At 35.5% G+C, this 16,464-nt stretch overlaps 2 protein-coding genes across 14 annotated transcripts in view; one reads left to right on the forward strand and one right to left on the reverse strand.

Moving 5' to 3' along the window:
- Poc5 (POC5 centriolar protein) overlaps positions 1-10,761 on the forward strand; it is a 45,650-nt gene extending 34,889 nt beyond the window's left edge. For 6 of the 8 annotated variants that reach the window (XM_040272395.2, XM_040272399.2, XM_040272396.2 and 3 more), the window contains 4 exons: positions 405-709; positions 5,254-5,430; positions 8,156-8,194; positions 10,362-10,761. In XM_040272395.2, coding sequence (XP_040128329.1) covers positions 405-709; positions 5,254-5,430; positions 8,156-8,194; positions 10,362-10,505 — 665 coding nt within the window. In that variant the 3' untranslated portion in view covers positions 10,506-10,761. The remainder of the gene's footprint in view (positions 1-404; positions 710-5,253; positions 5,431-8,155; positions 8,195-10,361) is intronic. The other 2 variants (XM_013360185.4, XM_005328942.5) reach the window with 1 other exon arrangement.
- Positions 10,762-13,936: 3,175 nt separating this feature from the next.
- Ankdd1b (ankyrin repeat and death domain containing 1B) overlaps positions 13,937-16,464 on the reverse strand; it is a 68,393-nt gene continuing 65,865 nt past the window's right edge. For 5 of the 6 annotated variants that reach the window (XM_078043336.1, XM_040272402.2, XM_078043339.1 and 2 more), the window contains 2 exons: positions 15,981-16,112; positions 13,937-14,899 (listed from right to left, as the gene is read on the reverse strand). In XM_078043336.1, the coding sequence (XP_077899462.1) occupies positions 14,838-14,899; positions 15,981-16,112 (194 nt within the window). In that variant the 3' untranslated portion in view covers positions 13,937-14,837. The remainder of the gene's footprint in view (positions 14,900-15,980; positions 16,113-16,464) is intronic. The other variant, XM_078043327.1, reaches the window with a different exon arrangement.

The following is a 16,464-nucleotide window of genomic DNA, read 5'->3' on the forward strand; positions in this document are numbered from 1 at the left end:
CTATGTGTTTAAGCTAAATGTTAATACTTTTAATATGTATTGAAGTTCTTTTAATGCTGCCAAGTGGGAAATTTCATAAAGCCTTGGGCTCTGTATGACCATATATATTACTGTGGTAGTTATGATGGTAAGACAACTGAGCACATGATTTATTTTTATCTTTTACCTAAAGCAAATCATTAGCTTTCATATGTTGAAGGAAGTAGTCTCATGTTTAGTGGTTAATGCTGACATTACCAATTAGTACTGACAGACTATGTTAACTGAACAGTTGACTCCAGTAAATGACAAATGTCTGCATTTTCATTAGAACCAATTTTAACCATTATATATTTTCATTGTTTAGGGGAGAAAAATAATCTTAACTTAAAAGAATTTTAATGAGATAAATTTGTAATTTATAGGGATAGATTTCACAAATAATAAAAAAGAAGAATACAACCCTGGTGTTCAAGGAAAAGAATATCCTACTCATTTGGATCCTTCAGTACCTCCAGTGTCCTCAGCAGTTCCACTGCATTTGCTGCAGCCCTCGCCTACAGTGCCAGTTGCAACAGCCAGCGCCACTGCAATTCCTTCTGCTGCTTCCATGACTTCTGCTGGGGCTGCATCTGCTTCTTCTGTTCACGTTCACTTTCCAGTTCCAGTTCCAGTTCCAGTCTCCGTTCATGGTGCAGCATCCTCAGCTACTACTACATCTGAAGAAATGGTTAGTACAGTTTATACAAGTGATACAAGTGCTAATTATGAAAGAACTCAAAATCTTGTTTGTAAATTTTATTTTGTTTATTTTAGTGTGTATGTGAATGTTGTTAGGGATTGAACCCAGAGCCTCTTTTATGCTAGGCAACTATTCTACCAATGAGCTACATCCCTAACCCTGTAAATTACATATTTTGAACTCAGAACATTTTTCTGTGGAGAAAAATATCTTTGTATTTAGGCCAATCCATACAAACTATTCAGTATACAAAATAACTAAAACATTATTTGTAATGAAAATCATAATCCAAAAATAGTGATAATTAAAACAAAAGAAAAGGTTCTTTTGTTTTAAAGAATAATAATAAAGAACTTTTCTGTACCTTTTTTCAAAAAAACATTCAGGAAAAAAATAGTTTAAAAATTTATGATGGACTTTTTCTCAGTTTGAAGCAAGCTAATGGGTATTTTCAAGGGTTTAGGAGGTTAATATATATTTAATTATACATTTTCTGTTCAACTCTTAGCTTTTCCTTTTCCTGGATACAGATATATCAACCAGCAGTTCTCTCTAGTGACTCCATCTTGATGAGGTTGTTAAGTTGTGATTGGAACCCAGAAAGGAATAGTTTTCCTAGACTCACTGAGTTTCTATTAGAGAAGTGCTTAGAGCAGAGTGTTGAATGGGGATAGTGTTTGAGCACTTGCCAGGAGTGAAATTAACCAAGCCCCTGACACAGTCATCATGGCTGTGATTCCTCAGTCTCCTGCTCCCCTCACTGTATTCTTCAAACAGTGCTTCTCAAAAGGGAATGAAGGGACTCAGGCATAGCTAAATTTGTCAAACTCACCTTTGTGGAGCTTTTTAAAAACAACATTATGGCCCTCTTCCCTACTCTGGCACAAAGGCTTTAGTTTTGTGAAGCTCCTGAGATGATTCTCCCGAGTTCCTAACCTCTCACATAACAGAAAGATGATGACAGAATAGATTTTTGGTCTTAACCCCCCCCCCCGCCCCCGCCCGCCCTGGCAGGCCACCAGCAGGTACCATTTCCCTGGAAAGTTCTCTGTAGCAAAAGAAGGCATTCTGTCAACCAGAAAACTGATATCTTAAGTCTTCTAGTTGATTTGAATTTCTACCTTTTGTGAGCTACTAACTTTAGAGAAAAATATGTTGGGATCTGGTATTTATCATGTTTGTTCTTAACAAAGGTTGAAAAATATGTAGTACATGGCTGCTAAGAGAAATTTGAATATGTGGGGGAGTTTTGATTTAGAAATAAGACACTAAAATCAATCCTGACATATGTTCAGCTGTGTTTATTTTCCATGATTACACATTTTGAAATGTGATCCTATACAGATGAGCTCAGTGAGTGTTTATTTAAATTTTTGATTTGTCATTCATGTTGCATAAGAAGATAACACACAGCTAGATTTTTCAGAATTCCCTTCTTAAAATATACCAGTATATCTGTATTTATAGGAAAACCTGAATAGTGCTTGAGGAGAAATTAGTGTTTGTTCACCACCCTTTTTCTTGCAACTTTTTAAAATAATTTGACCACCTGAGATAATTTTGAAGTCTTTGAAACATGAAAAAAACAGCACTGTGTAAACAACTCTTTTCCATCCCCCCATTCCCACACATTATATCCACCCCTTCAAAAAATTCAACTTCATTCAGCTAAGTACAACTTCTAGAGCTAGGGAGAAAGGAAAATTATAAGTAAATCTCTTTGTGAGTATAATACTGGTGGTTCTTCTTTCCATATATAATTACAATATCCAGATTTACCTCAAATGTGACTTGTTTTTAAAAGAATCATAATAATAAATGGTAGAAACAAATGTTGACTGACTTAATGTGAAAAAAGTCATTGTTGGGAACAGGAAAAAAGATTTATGATCCAGGTCTGGTTATATATCATTCTTCATTTTAATCACAGAGGCTTCCTATGATCATTCAAAACTTTACCTAGTCTTCCTCGATATTTCCAGTGGCTAAAAGGATGTGTGTTCAGAAAACAAAGAGAATTAGGATCAAGAAGCATTCCTATATAATGTAATAAGAAGATATCTTTACCTTGTTTTCTTTTTACTGACATCTTCATATGTTAAAGAAAATGTCAGTATTTCATAGTTGAAAACATTTTTCAAAAAAAAAAATTAGGCAGTTATACAAGCAAATTCGTTGCAATTTACAAGGTTGGAAAATAGGTGGCAGTATACTCTAACTCCACTGAAATAGTTAAGGGAAAGTATTTTTAGTTGGATTTTAAAGCTATTTGGTAAAGCTATTTAGGAAGGTTTCTTTTCTAACTTTCCTTTTAATCAGAATGAAAAGCAATAAGGTATCATCAATTGGTACTGCTTCTTCCATTTTACAAATGAGGAAATTGAGGCTTACAGCATAAGTAACACCCCTGGACACAATTAGTAACTATTAGAGTTGAAATTTCTCCTGCCCAATAATCTGTATTGTCTCCCTCTCAAATATTAAGATATAAATATTGGGTTTTTAAATACATCATTTCCTCCCTCCCATCCCTTCTGATTTTGTTGTTTATGTTGATACAACTTAAAATGCTAGAATTTTTATTTTTACAGAATTAATTCAGCTAAACTGATACATAATCTCTAAAATGATTGGAAAATGGTCATTTACTAAAAAAGTCAACTAAAGTAAAGAATGATTTTTTAAATGACATGTACAGATCCATTATTTTATCATAAAACGTATTAATTTGCCAATATTAATATGCAGCCACCTGGATATAATTACTGATTAAAATTGTCTTTTTAAATATAAGTTATACTTAATGTAATTTGTTTGTTTTCCAGTGTTTCGATAAAGTACAACATGAACTAGCAAAACTTTCAAAGCTGTCTAATTATAAGATCATTCTAGGTGTTTTTCCTCCACCTAAGTTAGCAGTAATTTTTTCTTTTTTTTTTTTTTTTTTAAAGAGAGAGTGAGAGAGGAGAGAGAGAATTTTTAATATTTATTTTTAGTTCTCGGCAGACACAACATCTTTGTTTGTATGTGGTGCTGAGGATCGAACCCGGGCCGCACGCATGCCAGGCGAGCGCGCTACCGCTTGAGCCACATCTCCAGTCCCCAGTAATTTTTTCTTATAATGTATATTTATATATTCTTTTTATAATGTTCATAAACACTTTTAAAATAACTTTTTCATCATTTTATGCCATTTTACTTATGTACTATTAACAAATACAAGTGACAACCATTTGAAAACAACAGACTGGTAAACATGCAAGTCATTTAAGGTAACTTCTTGTTTGATTCAAATGAGAATATAGAAATTTCTTTAAAAACTCTTTTTTTACTGGAATACATATTTTCTTCTTACTTGAGGCATTCTAAAGTGATTCTCAGCTAGAGTGCAGCTTATCATCTGTGGGTATTTTTTCAGCTACTCTGCTATTTCTCAGTCTGAACCTCTCCAGTTTTATGCATTGTTTCACCTATTCAGGTGAGAATAGCTGCTATAGAAGGCAGTATTTATACCTTTCAAGTGAGATTGGGCAGGAATAATATTCCAAGCTCTATTTTATTTCAGTCTTCAAGTGCTGGCAAAGAATTTTCTTGTCAGCCATTAATTTTTTTATTTTTAAAGTGTTTATTAAGAATTCAGGAGCTGGGATTGTGGCTCAGCGGTAGATCGCTTACCTACCATGGGCAAGGCCCTGGGTTCGATCCTCAGCACCACATAAAAATAAACAAATTAATTAAAGATATTATATCAAACTACAACTAAAAAATAAATATTAAAAAAAATTCATTAACACCTAACCAAGCACGTGGCACATACCTGTAATCCCAGTGACTAGGGAGGCTGAGGCAGGAGAATCGTGAGTTCAAGCCAGCCTCAGCAAAAAATGGAGTGCTAAGCAAATCAGTGAGACCCTGTCTCTAAATATAATACAAAATAGAGCTGGGGATATGGCTCAGTGGTCAAGTGTCCTTGAGTTCAGTCTATCTACCACCATCCCCCACAAAAAAAAAAAAAAAAAACTTCATAATGGTTGACAGGAGTGAAGAATGGTTAGAGGAGGGGGGAGATAGGCAAGACTGTAAATGGTAGCATGATGGACATCTTGGTGAAGGAATAGTCTGCATCTTGATTGTAGTGACAGTCCCAGGAATCAACACATGTGATAAAATGATACAGAAGCTTTATATCAGTGTCAGCTTCCTGGCATCAATGTCTTTGTGTACTTTTACTATATATAAGGTATAATCATTGCAGAAACTGAATGAGGAATTCACAGGACTTCTCAATACTGTCTTTGCAACTTCCAGTGAATACATCATTTTTCAAAATAAGTGTTTTTAAAGTCCCTAAAATCTTATAGTTTTATTTTTTCTATATCAAAGTTGACTGAATATACAGTTATTTTAAATGCTGTGTATTTTCTTTGTAAGTTATAGAGCTAAAAGTAATTTAGATTTTGCTATGAATTTTCTACCAACAGTATATTTCTTTGTTTTTCAATTGTTTGGTGGTTTTTTGGTTTGTTTTTTAGTATGTGCCAAGAGTTGTAACTTCAGCACATCAGAAAGCTGGAAGAACAATTACAGCCCGGATCACAGGGAGATGTGAATTTGCTCCAAAAAACAGAATTAATAGCAGTTTAGCTATAATGGGAGTTTCTCCACCCATGAGTTCAGTTATCGTGGAAAAACATCATCCAGTCACAGTGGTAAGTCCACATCCCATGACATATTGTCAAAAAATCTTTTTCTTGAGTGAGAGTTTATAGACTACTCAATCCTTCAGCGTGGTTTTGAGAAGATGAGAATTCATGATTGGCACTTGTTCTGCCTCATACTGTTACAATCTGCATATACTTCCTCTTACCAAATCTACCTTTCCCATTTTTAGCAATTGATTTAAGAAACATTGTTTCTTCTAAATAGTATAAAAGTTATCAAATACACGGGGGGGGGAGGGGGGAGCCTGGGGTTGTAGCTCAGTGGTAGTGTGCTCGCCTATCATGCACAAGGCATTGGGTTCGATCCTCAGTACCACATAAGTGTAAAATAAAGATATTGTGTCCACCTAAAACTAAAAAAAATATATATTTAAATTTAAAAAAATTATCAAATACAAAAGTAATCCAGCGTCTGGGTGGTCAAAACAGTAAAGTATATGATGATTTAAGACAAAAACGAATTACTTATGAACCAGTTATTCATTCAACAGATAATTTAATTATAAGAAAAATTTCCTACTTTTATAGTTTTTTTTTTAACTTTTTGCTTTTTTTTCTTTCTTATACCAAGGATCAAACCCAGGGCACTTAACCACTGAGCCACATCCTTATCTCCTTTTAATTTTGATCTTTTTTTTTTTTAATTTTTCTGTAGTTATAGATGGACAGGATTCCTTTATTTTATTTGTTTCATTTTTATGTGGTGCTAAGGATCGAACCCAGTGCCTCACACATGCTAGGCAAGTTTTCTGCCACTGAGCCATAGCCCCAGTCCTGTTTTTGATTTGAGACAGGGGCTTTCTATATTGCACAGGCTAGCTTTGAATTTTTGTTCCTCCTGCCTCAGTCTGCTGAGTCTCTGAGATTACAGATGTGTACCACTGCACCCAGCTTTTGCTTTTTTAAAAAGTCTTCTTCCCTTTTTTCAGTATAATTGCCAGCATATATCTCTAGTATTAAATTAAACTTGCAATCAATTTATGTGATACAAAGAAAAATGAGCCAGATGTGGTGATGCATTGTAATCCCAGTAGCTCAAGGGGCAGAGGCAGGAGGATCTCAAATTCAAAGCCAGCCTCAGCAAATTAATAAGGCCCTAAGCAACTTAGCAAGACCCTGTCTCAAAATAAAAAATAAGAAGTGCTGGGGAGATGGCTGGGACTCAATTGCTAAGCATCGCTGGGTTTAATCCTCAGTACCAAAAAAAAAGAAGAAGAAGAAGAAGAAGAAAAAGAAAAGAAAGGTGCCTGGAATTTGAAACAGAAAATACCTAACTTAATACCTCACCTTTGGTTCTTATTGTTTTTGAGACCTACAAATCAAGTAAAATACTTGAGCTATATTTTCTTTTCTGTAAAATGGGATTGGTAGGAGAATTCAGCCCCTGGGTTTGTTGTAAGAATTCAGCATTAAATGACATAATGTGAAAATTAAATGAGATATAAAACTAACTTTATAAACTGTAAACCATAAGCAAATTTCTTTTTTTTTTTTTTTTTTTGTGCTGGGGATTGAACCCAGGGCCTTGTGCGTGCAAAGCAAGCACTCTCCCAACTGAGCTATAAACCCAACCCCATAAGCAAATTTAACTTACTAAAAATTACCAGAAAAGGAACATGGGAAATCTGTTTTATTTCTTACAAAAGCATGTGAATCAAGAATTATCTCAAAAATCATAATTTTTAAAAAGAGTTATAAGAACATCGTGGCTGGGGTGGTAGCTCGGTGGTAGAGTGCTTGCCTAGCATGTGTGAAGCATGAGGTTCAATTCTCAGCACTACATATAAATAAGTAAAATAAAGGTCCATTGACAATTAAAAAAAAAAAGAGAGAGAGAGAGAGTTATAAGAACATATCCCTAAAAAGAAATATTGATTGCTTTTAAAAGAGAATGAGGGGGCTGGGGTTGTGGCTCAGAGGCAGAGTGCTCGCCTAGCATGCTTGAGGCACTGGGTTCTATCCTTAGCACCACATAAAAATAAAATAGGGATATTGTTTCCACCTATAACTAAAGGATAAATATTTAAAAAGAGAGAATGCCCTCTGGGCTGGGGATATGGTAGAGCACTTTCCTGGCATGTGAAAAGACCTGGATCCCCAGATCCAGAAAACTTTCTAAAACATTAATTAAAAAAAAAAAAAAAAAAAAAAAGCATTTAAGAGAATGTCCTCTTTATAAAATTCCTCAACATTAGACAACATTTCTGTCTACTAAGATGTCAAAGTATTAACAAAAAGGTGTATGCATTCTTTTTTTTACCCTTGGTACTAGGGATTGAACCCAGGGGTTCACTACCACTGAGGAGCTCCATCCCCACTGGCTCCCCACTCTTTTTTTTTTTTTTTGGAGACAGGATCTTGCTAAGTCACTAAGGCTGACAGGGATTATAATCAGGCATTTGCCACCATACCTAAATGATTTTTAGTCCTTTCTGTTCTGGATACTGTGTGGTTACTAGATAAATGAATCAAAGCAGCTGGATTAAATTGAACCTCAGGTGAAGTTTGACCTTAGGGAAGTAGAAGAGATGGAAGAATCAAATCAAGAGATATGGAAACAATGGAGAATTTATTTTAGTTTTATGTTGGGTTTCACAAGTTGGACAGGCCCTGAAATCCATAGGTGACTATGACTTCTATAAATTGTTTAATGTGTGGGATCAGTTATCAAAACTGACAAGAAATGAAACCATTTCTATTTTTATCAACACAGAAAACGTGTATAGATACCCTGAGATTGTCCATTTGTGAGGTAAGGCATAAAGAGACTACATGTATGTTGTGGTTTTTTGTTTTTGTTTTTGTTTTTTTTTTTTAGTTGTTGATGCATCATTATTTTATTTATTTATTTATTTATATGTGGTGCTAAGGATCAAACCCAGTGCCTCACACATGCTAGGCAAATGCTCTGCCAAGCCACAACCCAGCCCATGTGTTTATTTTTAATTGGGACAACCTTTGTTTTTACAATAGTGATAGGAAATTTTTTTCTTTTTTATACCAGAGGTTGAACCCAGAGGCACTTAACCACTGAGCCACATCCCCAGCCCTTTTTAGTTTTGAGACAGGGTCTCACTAAATTGCTTATGTTGGCTTTGAACTTGCAATCTTCCTGCCTCAGCCTCCTAAGCCACTGGGATTATAGGGATGCACCCATGCCCAGCTAGGAACTCATATTTTACAGAAGAAAAGTCATGGAACTAAAAACTTTCAACTACATTTCTGTTATTTCTTCCTAACTGCTCTGCTTATCAATATGTGCAGTATTTCTCTAGTAGTTATGAATTGGATACCCATAAACTATTTTCATTATTTCTTAACTTGGATTATATGATAGTTTCATTTTTATCTTAGAAATCAAGATCTAGAACAACCAGAGACAGTTCTTACTAATAAACTTGTGACCCCTTAGTCCCATCTGCTGGGTAATTGCTTGCTCCTGATGCTACTTCATTAACTCTGCCATATTTTGTATATCATAACACCATTGGCAACTTTGATCTATTTCAACAGTCCCTATTCTACTCAATAAGAAATAGCTTATTTGATGGATCAGATTAGGTAGCTGGCAACTAAAATTTTATAACAGCTACAAAAATATCTCTAATTTGTAATGGCTATCCATTTATTTATGAACAAAGAAACATATAAGATACTTTTTAAAAATTTGTTTAGTGTTGATGGACCTTTATTTATTCATTTATTTATATGTAGTGCTGAGAATTGAACCCAGTGCCTTACACATGTGAGGAAGCGCTCTACCACTGATACTTTTAAAATGGAAGTTATTTTTCCATTTTGTTAAAAAGAGAATTTTTCTTATTTCTAAGGCAGAATCTGACCTACAGACCTTTTTTTTTTTTAAAGAAAGTGTATCTTAACAGTTTTTTAAATGCATAGTAAATGTTTTGACCAATTATAACTTCACTTTAAGTATTTTATTGTTTTTTGTTTTGTTTTGTTTGTGGTGCTGGGGATTGAACACAGTGCCTCACATGTGTTAGGCAAATGCTCTACCACTGAGCCACAACCCTAGTCCTACTTTAAGTATTTTAAAGATGACTTCTCTAAATGGAAGATCCTAATAGAAATCTATGTGTACCTGAGTGAGAACTTAATTTGACATGAGAAATTATCTTGATTAAAAATCCCACTGTTGGCTACTAAGAAGTTGTGTCAGGTATAATAGAGAAAAGTCTGAGTATTCATATGTACACATGTAATGTGTACTTGTGTAAATAACATGTACTTATACATATTACATGTAAGTGCCCTGACATTAATGTTTCAGTGCTCATATCCAGGATGTTCCCCTGACCTCTGAGGTGGTGGACATATCTTCCCCTCCATATGTGTCGTCAATATCTAGTTGTGTCCTTCTTTCAAAAGTTGTGGTCCAAATTGAGGGAGCACCAGGCTTCTGGGAATATTACTCTTATATGACTATAGAAAGTTTTGTCTGCTTCCAGGTGAACCAGGTGAAACATGAGACCCCTCTTTTTTACTCTAATTTGAAGCAAGGACCAGACAACATACTCAGGGTTCCCTATGCCCCCACAATTGGACTCCACATAGTAACACTCAGAGAGGAGGAAACTGAATGGAATGAGGGTATGGCTTGGGGCTGATGCTCTTCCAAACACCACAGAGTTCCTTTCTATACCTAGTCTCTATAACCTTTTTCCATTTAGTTCTTTTTGAGGACTCTGGCTCTGAAATACAGCTTTGATATTAAATTACAGGTGTTGAACTACATATGGGTTCCTTTTGGAGAAGGGCTTGGTCTTTTTTGAATATTGAATTCATTGGTATCTGTTTGATGCTTAACAAAGGTTTGTTGGGATAAATTATAAATGAAAAAATGATACTTTATATATAAAGTCTTGTGGGATTATTAAAACAGTTTTTTATCTTTTCAGCAAACCATTCCTCAAGCATCAGCTGTAAAATACTCACGGACCATTCATCCTGAAGGTGGTACCTCAGTTTCAAGATCTCTTGGAACCAGAACAACCCACACCCAGTCTCTCACAAGCATTCAGTCCATAAAAGTGGTTGACTAAAGTGAATATGTTCACAGCAAGGTCCTTTAATTCCTCTGGTAAAGACTGTACCAAGAGTTGGAAGTCTTTAGTTTTTAACTTTTCTGAATTGCTAGAACATCATGGATACATCATGTTCATCTTTTCAAAATTATAAAGAGACTTTTTCAAGATATACCATCCTTTGTAACTATACTGTAGAAAGTATTTTAATGTTATTTTATTTAAGCAATTAAGTAAAACTTTTTTAAATTAAAAAAGAAACTTCATTTTTTAATATGTTCAGCCTGTCACTGGTTACATCATCATTTCATCATTTTTTTCTCTATATCATTTATAAAACAAATAATTTCCAATGTTACTTAACTGTAATTTATATAAAACTTTGAGAGAGAACTTTACTGAAAACAATAAAACTAACAAAAACTAAGTTATTTTTACTTTTAAATTAAAAAGATTAAGACCAAGATTAATAATGGTGGTGTGACCCTGCTAGACATGGGCAGAAATTCTTCAGTGGTTGACCAACTTGAAGAAAACATCTGGGCAGAACTGATTTAAGAGAAAAAGACCTGGCTTCTCAATGGCTTTATTACTGGCTGTGTTATCTTGGGCTTGACACTTAATTTAAGTGAATCCCAGGATCCTCCTCTACCTACCCTACTTATTTCATTTCATACTTATATAGAGTACATAAAAATGGTTCTGAAGAGGCTGTCAAAAGCCCCAATTTCTGTATCTTTAACAGAAATGGATGGCTTAATAATCTGAAACCTCTTCTATTTTTTAACATGATCTAGTTATATTTTGTAACTTTATTATAGGAAATAGTTGCTGCCTCACACTCTTAAGAGGACATCAGAAACAAAACTGATATAGGCAAACAGTTCCTATTTTCTAATGGAACACCGTAAGGCTTTTCTGAATTACAAGTATCAGGCTGTTTCTTAATATCTATTAGATATTTAAGCAACACTTGTTCTGGGTTCTGGCCTAGCTCTCACTGCAAACAACTTTGCTCAGCATGGGCTTCAGCAGGCTATATGAGCACAAAGCAGCAGCCCCTTATCTCGCACCCTTTGTTTTTTTAATTATTATTTTTATTTGTTCTACTTAGTTGTACATGACAGCAGAATGCATTTCAATTTATCATACACAAATGGAGTGCAACATTTCAATTCTCTGGTTATACACGATATAGAGATGCACTGTTTGTACAATCAGATATGTACCTAGGGTAATGATCACACCCTTTTTGTGGACATGTCTTCCCCAGGGCTTCTCTGTTAACTCTCCGGATATCCGGGAGAGATAGAAGTTTCCTCTTATGCCATTCCTATAACCCACAAATCAAGTCTTCTTCTTTCCTCCTTGTATGAATTGTCCTAAGATGCACTAGTCCATTCCTTCTCTTGGAATAGAGTAACCTCAAGATCAAATAATTTGTGAAGCTTGATACCAAGTGGTAACCAATTTAGTAACACGTATCTTGACTCTCCTCCTTCCCCAGATCTTTTCCTCCACTCCTGCACCCCTAGATTGACACTCCTGTAAAAAGATGTTACACATAAACCTTGATCTTAAGCCCTACCTTCTGAGGAATTTAGACTGCAGCTAGGATGCTTTTCAGTATCCAATCCAAAGCCATAGGGACAAACTAAAGAAAATATTGATGAGTGTTATACTTAAGAATAATAGACAAAACCCAAAGACAGCATCATAGTGAATAAGGAAAAACTGAAAGTATTTCCTTTAAAATCCAGAACAAGACAAGGATGTCTGCTGTCACCACTGCTATTCAATATATTACTAGAAATTCTAGCCAGAGCAATTAGGCAAGAGAAGGAAATTAAAATGATAAAAATAGGAAGTGAAGAAGTTAAATTATGATTGTTTGCAAATGATATGATCCTACATTTATAAGATCAAAATACTGCTAGAGCTAATAAATTTCACAAAGTAGCAAGTTTAAAAATTGACATACAAAATTCAATAGCTTTGCCATACACCCAAAATGAATCTGCTGAAAAAGAAATTAGGAAAACAATCCGATTCACAACAGCTTTTTTTAAAAAAAAATGAAATCATTGAAGACCTCAGAAGATGAAAAGACTTCCCATATTCATGGGTAGGCAGGATTAATATTGTTAAAATGGTCACCAAAGGACTGTATAGAGTCAATGCAATATCCATCAAAATGCCAATATGTTCTTCACAGAACTAGGGGGAAGAAAGTCCTAAAATTCATTTGGAAAAGAAAAATAAAAGACCCAGAATAACTAAAGCAATTCTAAGCAAAAACAAAACAAAACAAAAAAACCTGACTTTATACTAAAGAGCTATAGTACCAAAAACTGCATGGCACTGGCATTAAAACCAGACACACAGACCTATGATATAGAATAGAAGACACAGACAAATCACAGATAATGGTCATCTGATCGTAGGCCAAGATTCCAAAATCACTGGGGAAAAGAGCCTTTTTCACCAATGGTGCTGGGAAAACTGGTTATCCATATGTAGAAAAATGAGACATACTTCCCCATCCAAGGTAGAGTTATCTGTTCTTGAATGAAGTAATTCAGACTTGAGGATGGCACCAGAAGCTCTCAGAAATGACTATGTCCCAAATTAATGAGGGAATTAAAGTTCTGGACAGAGAATACTTCCAATATAGCCTTTGAATCACCTCTTTAAAATCATAGCCTCTGGGACAGGAATCCCTTGTGATTCAACTTTGCTAGGAAAGAAATAAAACTTCTTTTTTCTTTTTTCTCAAAAAAAAAAGAAGGAAAGAAAAGCAAAAGAAGGTCAGGGGCATATGTTTTCTCTCGTTTGGAAGCTTGAGAGGAAAAAGGAAAATAAAATTATGGGGTGGGGCATCTCATGAAAAATGCAGGAAGATCAGTAGAGTAGAAGAACGGAAAGCAAGGTGAAGGGCGCACCAGGGAGGAAATAGTGGGGAATGATATGGGCCAAATTATATTGTTATGTTGTGGACAGGTACAAATATGTACAATATATCCCACCATTATGTACAACTATAATGAACCAATAAAAAATATGGAAAAAAAAGAATTGTAACTATCTGTTTAAATTTATCTAAGCTCTAGAAGTTTTTGTATGTTATCTAAAGCACCAAGCAATTAATTTTGGCCTAAGTAAACAAATTCAACAATAAAGCTTTTTATACAATAAGAATATATATTTGCTTATTTTTACTGAAACAGGTTTCAGAAGTTTGTGGGGAGGAATGGCAGTGAGGTCAGTGGAAGCTGGTCATAGTTTAAAAAACAGATGGAGACAAGACTTTTCACTCAATACCTTTAAAAATTTTTTTTGAGATCATGTAAATATATTACCAGTTGTGAACATTTACAGCATTAAGTGAACCATCTACAATCAGAATGAGACAAAGATGTAAAAAAATATATAAATTCATGATAGAATAATCGTATGCAATCATTTATGATTTATTACCTATCTTGTAGATTTAGAGTCAGAACTTGAGAATGGAGGACCTTAAATGATAATGAGTAGGGGAACATAAACTGGTACAAACTGATACCTGATTTCACATTTATTTCATACCTTTCTTAGACTACAAAAAAATAATGTGTGTTCATTGTGGAAATAAAATGGAATATACCAAAAATACAAAGGAAATAAAAATCACTTGCAGTTACATCATCAAGAAATGAAAAACTATATTTGTGTATATATTTCTGGTCTTTTCTAAGAAATCTATTACATGTATGTGTGATTTAAAGCCACCAGTGACAACATTTCCAAACCCTTACTGAAGAGAAGTAACAGTTCATGATTTCTATGCAATGGTCAGATGGTCCAGCATTTCACAGGATTCTGCCTTCTTCTCCCCAACCCTATGGAATAAGACATTTCCCACTTTATAGAAAAGTGAAGATCTGAGAACTTAAATAATATTAACATGTCCAAGGCTCACAGCTAATAAGTGGCAAAACCCATTTCAAAACTATCTCTATCCTAAAACCTTTGGTTTTTCCATATGTCACCATGCTGCTCTCACTATCAGACTTTTTAAAACATGAGGTACAAAAATATTCTTCTAGATCATGCCATTACAGGTGTTGAATCAAATGACAAAAGTGGGAAAGACACAACTTGCTTTAAGCAAAAGCCAAAAAGAATAAGTAACCTCTCCATGGTACGAAAGTCTAACAGTATTACTCTTTTCCCATTTGCTAGCAGGTCCTGTCACCACCATCTTCATAGTTAAGAGGAAAATCAAACTGCTGGAAGAAATAAGAAACTGCATTTAAAAGAACCAAATGCCGAGGGAGACGTCCCTTTTAAAAAAATTTCTTTAGGCTTTTATGAAACTGTACACTTCTTGGAGCTTGAGTCAGTTTTGCTTTTGAATTGACGAATCTTTTCTGGAAAACAGGGTAACATTAATGATTAATAGCTAACATTTTGTAAGCACTTATAATAGACCAATCATGATTACTCATTTAATCCCACAACAGCCCTCTGAAGTGGATGTTTTTATTTCCCTCCCTAGTTAATCAATGGGAACGCTGGCACAGTGAGGTCATAGAACTTGATCAAGGTCATATAGTTTGTGTTGGAGTGCAGGGGTGAACCCATGCAGTCTTGCTTCAGAGCACAGACCCTTCACCACTTCCATGGTCTTCCCTGGAAGTTCTTATGAACACTTTCATAGGAAAGATTAAATTTAAAGTCCAGGGGGAACCCTAATGTTATGAGGGAAATGTCCTGGAAGGTAGGTATCAATCATCCACACACTCCTCCTGTAACCTTACACTCCTGGAAACAATACTGAGTGGGTGCTCTGATTCACTCATCTATGTTCTCAGCTCTGGGTGAAACTGTTTCAATGAAAACAAGGGCAGATGCCCTTGTACTTTGCTTCAATGGTTGCTATTACATGAGAGTTATAACATTACCTAATTTATTAAGTTTTCAAAATATCTTCCCTGACATTATGATCAGTGATGCTGCAGAGTGATTTTTTAGCAATATCCTAAGCAGGCATAGTAATAACCTGCCTGTTCTTTTTTCTCTAGAGATAATATTTTCAAATACAATAACTGGCAGAGCTTCCCAATAGGAGCAAAATGGCACGTTGAGAAAGACAACTCTTAGATGAGGAGAACCATTCTATGAAGATAGGAGATTGTTTAGCATTTCTGGCCCATTCCTCCTACACACACACACACACACACACACACACACACACACACCACAAATAAAAAAAACTTCCATACTTTTCCGAATGCCCAGCATAGGGCTGGCACTGAGCATCATGTGGCTAAAATGTGAAGAGGATTGACTGGGTGCCCCACAGAAGCAGAAGTCCCTCCCTCAGCTCCATATTTTGGGTGAGCCACAACTGACATCAGCTGAGACTGCTGCTCTTCAGGGTGGGATTTCTGTTCACTGTCCCCTGTCATTGAAGGGTGGAGTTTCTGCTCATGAAAAACTATAACTCACCAGCTAGTTCTGGGAAACCGGCACGTACCAGCTCTTCATACAGGTGCTTGGCAGGATCCAGCTGTGTCATCAGGACCCCATGCAACCAGATGAGCAGAGCCCTGTGGCCATGCTCACGGAAGCTTTCGTTTCCTGCACCAAGCACAAGAGGTTCAAGGTGACACATCACCAACTGATGTGTCATTCAAATATGATCTCAGTTCTAACTAAATGTTCTGTGGTCACACATCCATTCCTTTTCTGAGAGCTGCCAGTTCAAAAGCCCAGTGATGGGAGGAAGCCTGTCTAGTTCCCCTCAACAGTGTGTATTATGACCAGTGTTCCCATCCACTTCAGCCCTGGCCAGGCAACTGCTGTGCTGGCACATACACAAAGGATTGAACAGCTATAGTGCCTGCCTGGCGGCAAAGTCAATCTTAATGAAATGTGGAGCTTTGAGGTAGTGCATCTCAGACTTCAAGTGCATACTGCACTGGGGCATCTT

The sequence above is a fragment of the Ictidomys tridecemlineatus genome, chromosome 1, assembly GCF_052094955.1.
Source record: "Ictidomys tridecemlineatus isolate mIctTri1 chromosome 1, mIctTri1.hap1, whole genome shotgun sequence".
Taxonomy (NCBI): Eukaryota; Metazoa; Chordata; class Mammalia; order Rodentia; family Sciuridae; genus Ictidomys; species Ictidomys tridecemlineatus.